Here is a 6,000-nt window from a genome sequence, read left to right as displayed (position 1 = left end):
CAAAAATCATAGAAACTTGCCCTAAGATATAGTATACATATGGGGGCAGAATGCCATGGTCACCTGGGGACCACAGCATGTGGGCATTTCATATGCCAGAAATGTACTAGGGTCTATTGCATTGTTCAAGATAAACCTTTAGGCCCCCTCATCAGCTCTTTTCAACCATTACATAAAAAAAGAAATGGGTCCAGTCCTTTGGCCTAAAGAATCCACTCACATCCCTCTTCACTGTCATGTGAAAATACCAGACTGGGGCAGCTTTCTGGATTAGTCAGTGCTTCTGGAACACCAGGGAGCTTCTGGTTTAAATTGAGTGCATGTCACCTCCAGCTACTCACTTTTTTTCTGGTTGCTGTTTAATCACTAAATTGTGTCCAACTCTTTTGTGACCCCATGGACTAGCCCCCCAGGCTCCTCTACCTGCTAGACTGCCTCTTTTCCTTCATATTCAGGTCAGCCATCCATGGACTCATGCAGTGCTCCTTATCTTTCCTGTCACAGCAGAGACTGGCCTTTCTGACTAATCTGTACTAAATTAGCTTCAATTTTGTCTCAGAGATTCTAGATTCATAAAATATGACAGCCAGAAATTGATCCATTTGATTGAATTCCCTACCTTCACAGAGAAGACATGGTCACTGTTTAAACCCTAGAGGCTAGTGATGGTAAAGCCAGAATGAGAAAGAATTTCAGACTCTCCTTTGGGAGTTACTTAGTCCACCAGTGAAAAAGGGCTCTGATTGTTTACCCATGTATTCCATAAAAGGCTTCTGTTTTAACTCCTCAGTTATTCTAGCAGGGTAGATGGCATGGTGGCCATACTAAGCCATGTGATGATTTTTTCCTCTACAGATAATATTCAAACTCTCCTTTCCTAGATTTTCATGGCTTTTTCACCACGTACCCTTCTGTAACCATGGATCATGCCTTTTATCTTCTTTGAGAGAGTGCACCACAGGATGACTTCCAGCTTGCTCTTCCCAGGAGAGAACACAGGTGCTACAGAAAGAGATATCTCGCGAAAAGGAATTTCGGTGTCACACAGGTTCTATCCTCATGATATAAAGGTGGGGTGCAGCTGAATAACAAAAATATCTGAGGTGTTTGAACCAAGATCCATGGATTTGTTTATTTCCCACCATAGCAAGGCAGTAACCAAGTGAAATCCCATCTATGAGTTACAAATGATAGTAAGCCCAGGAACCTTGAGCATATATATCTATAAGGCAAACAAAACAAATATTTTTCAGAATGTGGGCATCATGCTTTAACTAATCTAGAGAGAGCCACCTCAAGCCCCCAGTATCATGACACCAAGAATCATTCTCAATCAGCTGTTCTCCAAACAAAAGATAAAAAGGCAAAAATAATAGAAAAAGAAAATTTTCATCTAGAAAGACTGGATGCCCATCAAAGTCACATCTCTTCTTCTGAATCTTGTTCTCGTTCAGCATTTTTCAGCAGTTCAACTTCTGAAGGGCAGAACCTCGTAAATCGAGATTTAACCAACCTGAGGAGAATGAAAGTCATCTTACATTATTCCATTTAAAATTAAAACCCCAAACTATCTGTATCTATAGTACAACAAACTCCAAATTATCTGTGCAAATGGAAGAGGCACCTTCAAAAAGAAAATCACTTTTATTTGTCTTTGGAGCTACCTGCGAACATTTTGTGGATTAAAGCAGTCTATAAGCAAACAGACACAATAAACCTCTAATATGTAACATAATTGCTTGCATCATATTCAAAATTCATAACTTTAACCATTTCTAAGACAAACAAAAGAATCTCTGGACTGTAGTAGGTCCTGAAGAAACTGAGCTCAGCTGAGTATTACAAAAAGGAGCCCTGTCCTGAGAAGGAAGCCCATGAAGCCATCGCCTTCCCCAGGTTGAGCCCCATGTCAAGTCTGGGCTGTACTGCAGCCCTTACTGTGTCTTCAGAGAGCTGCTTCTGTGCTGGCCCCAGGCTGTTCTGTTGAATGTGATGGTCCCTGATGCACTAAGAAGTTGAAAGGAGTGACCTCTATTCTTGTAACTGTTTTCATAGATTAAGAAAATGTGTAGGTGCTGGGGGGAAATTTCAGAATTGAAAGATGCCAAGTTTCTTGGTAGCAGAAACTCAGCAGGCTCTCAACTTTTCTGATGTAATCAGAACTACATAAAGCTTTTCCTGTGCAGGATTATTTGTGAAGAAATGGTGCGTGACCATGTCAATAAAATATTGTTAACTTCCAGAAGTACATAAGGATACGCAAACAAACTGATAAACCAAATCCAAAATCATTATTATTTTATGAAAAACGTCACCAGCCTATCTGTAACTTTACACTTGTTTTCTGTCTTTTTCTCCCAAAGAAGGTCTGGCCCATCCCTCTCAATACACCAGGCTTTTACTTGTGCTCTGGATCTCACTAGAGTATGAGTTTCCTAAGAGCAGAGGCTTCATCTTATTTACTGCTCTAACTCTTGTCAGAGTCTAGAACAATTCATAATAATTGTTCTATGGTTCATAGAATAACTGTTCACTGGTTCATAATAGTGGTTCACTATGTATGTGATGATTCAGTGGACTGTGGAGCGGTCCTACAGAAGTTCATATCACTCATCTACCCAGAGGTAATTCTTCAGTCATTTCCAACTCAAAATTAATTTCTCCAACACACAACAATTGAGTGGTATCAGTAACATCTACTGACTCATCAGAAGCCAAGAAAAACTACTCAAAATCTTTTGCCTTGATAATTAGTTGACCATTGACCTGGTTCCCAATGTTCTCAACTCTTCAAGGCACTGTTTTCATGAAAAGCTAATAGTTTTAACTAAGGTTAAAACTAGGACACTGTATCATTTCATTTTTTTAAACCCACATGGTTATCTCCACATTGCAAAACCTGAGTAGGTGCTAAATGAAAGGGATTAATTAGTACATTCATTAGATTCATTCTTGATGACTCTTCTGGAAAGTGAAACAAAGAACTAGCTATTTAGTGTAAGTTGCCTACATGTGAAACTTCAAGTCGCACACTTTCAAATATGTGAATGTGCATGCCAGCCCCTGTATGCCAGCTGTTGTACTATAGTACTGTACTTTTCAAGGTACTGTATTGTGAGGTTAAAAATACTTCTTTATTTTTGTGTTTGTTTTTTATGTATATATTACTTGTGTGAGAAGTATTATAAACCTATTACAGTACTGCTGCTGCTAAGTCACTTCAGTCGTGTCCGACTCTGTGCGACCCCATAGACAGCAGCCCACCAGGCTTCCCCGTCCCTGGGATTCTCCAGGCAAGAACACTGGAGTGGGTTGCCATTTCCTTCTCCAATGCATGAAAGTGAAAAGTGAAAGTGAAGCCACTTGCACTTACAAACAAATTGGACTTATGAACAGGCTCTCAGAACGGAACTCATTTGTCTGTAGGAAATTTGCTGTAGAAATTGTTTACACGGTTAACAGTGTTAACACAGTGACTACTCCTGTTCCAGATTCCTCCTCTCTGAGTTGTATCTGCTGTTGTTAGACGCCATCAAGCTGAGGCATATTCAGGCTCTGTCCACACCCTGAAGCCCTTGGTATTGGCACACACAGAAATGGCTACTGGGGAGAGATTGAGGGATGGAATAATAAACAGGAAGTACAAATAATTGCTAAATCCTGGAATGGTGCAAGTTCAGGAAACTAAGTTCAGGGTGTGTCTGGGCTTTTGCTCCCACATGTTCTCTTCTGCTCTTAATATAAGAGCAGAGCTGAGACTCTGGGTATACTTCCAGAGTTGAAGTGGAAATCAAACTTCCAAAAATCAAACTACCATCTACCATGAATTTGGTGATTTCTATTTTGTTCTTCAAAATGGCTCACAAGAATCATTTGTTTGGAAAACCAACCTGAAAATGGGTAATATTTCTTTGTCCATCCAAAGGGGCTTTTGAAGTACTTCTGTATCACAGTGATGTTTATGTAAGTTTATATGTGAAATACAGTAAAACACACAATAAGATTTCCCAACAGATAGGGGTCTCCTATGAGCTGTCATGAGAACAACAGGCATGGGACTAGATGAAGCAATCTTTAAACCATTATTTGGGAAAGCTGCAAAGCACAGCTTCATTCTTCAGAGATTTGGGGGGCAGCAATTCCATAACCCAGTTTTGTTTCCATGGTGATCTTTGTGCTTTGTCAAATAAATTCAGATAGAATGTCCTTAAAACCTATCACCTGTGACTGAGTTATAATTCACTTCACAGTCAAACCCAGATGTACATATTTTCAAAGCTCTTCATGACTACAGGATTGAATTGAATTTTCCTACATATAACCATGCTAAAAGTCAATATTCAATCTTCATGATATTGTTTAATCTACTGCTTAATATTATATTAAAATATATCAGAATACAAGCTCTTGGCCTTATATTTCATAAGCAGTATGAGAGTAAAACTTAAAAGCATATAAAACATTCCCAAACAACTGAACCCTGTTTGAGAAGTTCTGAAGCAGAGCTGTTAAAATAGAAAATAAGTGTTTTTGAGAGTATGCCAAGATCAGTGAGAGATACGAAAAAGATCTTTTCCTCCAGGTAGCACAATCTAGTTAGCAGATAAGCCTAACATGAGCTAATAGTAAATATCACAAGATAGATCACAACTGTTAAAATGTGTGATCAAGACTAAAGTACTGTAAACTCATGCAAGGAGATAAGCAAAGACAAGAACAATCACATAAGTTTTCATAGAAGAGATGAGCATTTGATTGGATATGCCGGGAAGAGACAATATGTGGTCAAGAAGTCCAGGGTGCTGGGGAAGGAGAGGCAGTTGCAAAAGTAAACATGAACTTTCTGGTTTCTAGAAAACTATACGTGGGTAAGCGGCTCATTAGGGGTCTGAGGTTTTTAAAACAGAAAGAAGCAATAGTCTTCTTTTGGCTCTAGAACTGACATGGAATAGAGAGGCTTCTTGAATGCCGGCTTTATTCTTGGAGGCTGTCCAAACCCTAAGGAGATGAGGCCCAAAGTCAGCCTAAAACAATAGAGGAAGAAGTCAAGTTTCACTCAGTGGCAGAGTGAACCTTAACCATCAGTGCATACACATGCTTTGGGGGAACTGAATAGGACTAATAGAAATCATTCCATAAGAAGGTAGAATTTCAAGCAGGCATAGCACTTAGACCTCTAGAAGAAGGTAACTACAAATCAAAGCCTACTAGAGACATCTGGGAGCTAGACAAGGAAAAGGCCTTTTTACCCAGAGACACAGCACCAAATCTCTTTAGCAGTAAAACCCACAGAAGCACAGAGAAGTAGAGGTAGCTGGGGAAACATCTAGAGAGGACTAGAAAGCTAGTTTGGGCAGAGGCTGAGACCCCATTGGGCCTCGAATCAACTACTGAATCTAGGGATCTAGAGAACATACTAGACGTGTACTATCCAAAATGATAGTCACTATGTATGTATGAAAGCTAAAATTCATTAAAATTAATGTAGTACTGGGTTGGGAAGATCCTCTGGACAAGGAAATGTCAAACCACTCCAGTATTCTTGCCTGGGAAATCCCATGGACAGAGGAGCCCTGCGAGCCACAGGACATGGGGTTGCAAAAGAGTCAGATATGACTTGGCAACTGAATAGCAACAACAATAACAAGGCACATGTCAAGTGTGCAATAATCACACATAGATCATGGCTACATGGTGGAGACTACAGATATAGAACACTTCAATCAATGCTAAAGTCTGAAGATTTAGAGCCTGCATGATTAACAGTTGGAATCAGCCAAGCCAACTGTGGTTTGGCATTAGCTACCATGCTAATGGAAATAAGGAACCATGCTCATTCCATTCTATTCCTACTCATCCTTCAAGTTGCAGCTTAATTCTCAATTGTGAGGAGACCTCCTGTGTGTTCCAATAGTGCTTTATTCTTACACTATTTCCATTCATCGTACTATATTTAAACTGTCTTTCTTTCTCCATAAGGTCCATCAGTTTAGTTCAGTT

At 39.7% G+C, this 6,000-nt stretch overlaps 1 protein-coding gene across 2 annotated transcripts in view; it reads right to left on the bottom strand.

Annotated features, from left to right (window-relative positions):
- Positions 1-1,106: 1,106 nt before the first annotated feature.
- Positions 1,107-6,000, bottom strand: part of LOC529036 (transmembrane protein 45A-like) — a 96,626-nt gene continuing 91,732 nt past the window's right edge. For both annotated transcript variants that reach the window (XM_010801015.4, NM_001105624.2), the window contains 1 exon segment: positions 1,107-1,513. In XM_010801015.4, coding sequence (XP_010799317.1) covers positions 1,420-1,513 — 94 coding nt within the window. In that variant the 3' untranslated portion in view covers positions 1,107-1,419.

Source organism: Bos taurus, chromosome 1 (genome assembly GCF_002263795.3).
Source record: "Bos taurus isolate L1 Dominette 01449 registration number 42190680 breed Hereford chromosome 1, ARS-UCD2.0, whole genome shotgun sequence".
Classification (NCBI taxonomy): Eukaryota; Metazoa; Chordata; class Mammalia; order Artiodactyla; family Bovidae; genus Bos; species Bos taurus.
The sequence above is the reverse complement of the archived record's forward strand: the minus strand, read 5'-3'. Positions and strand labels throughout refer to the sequence as shown.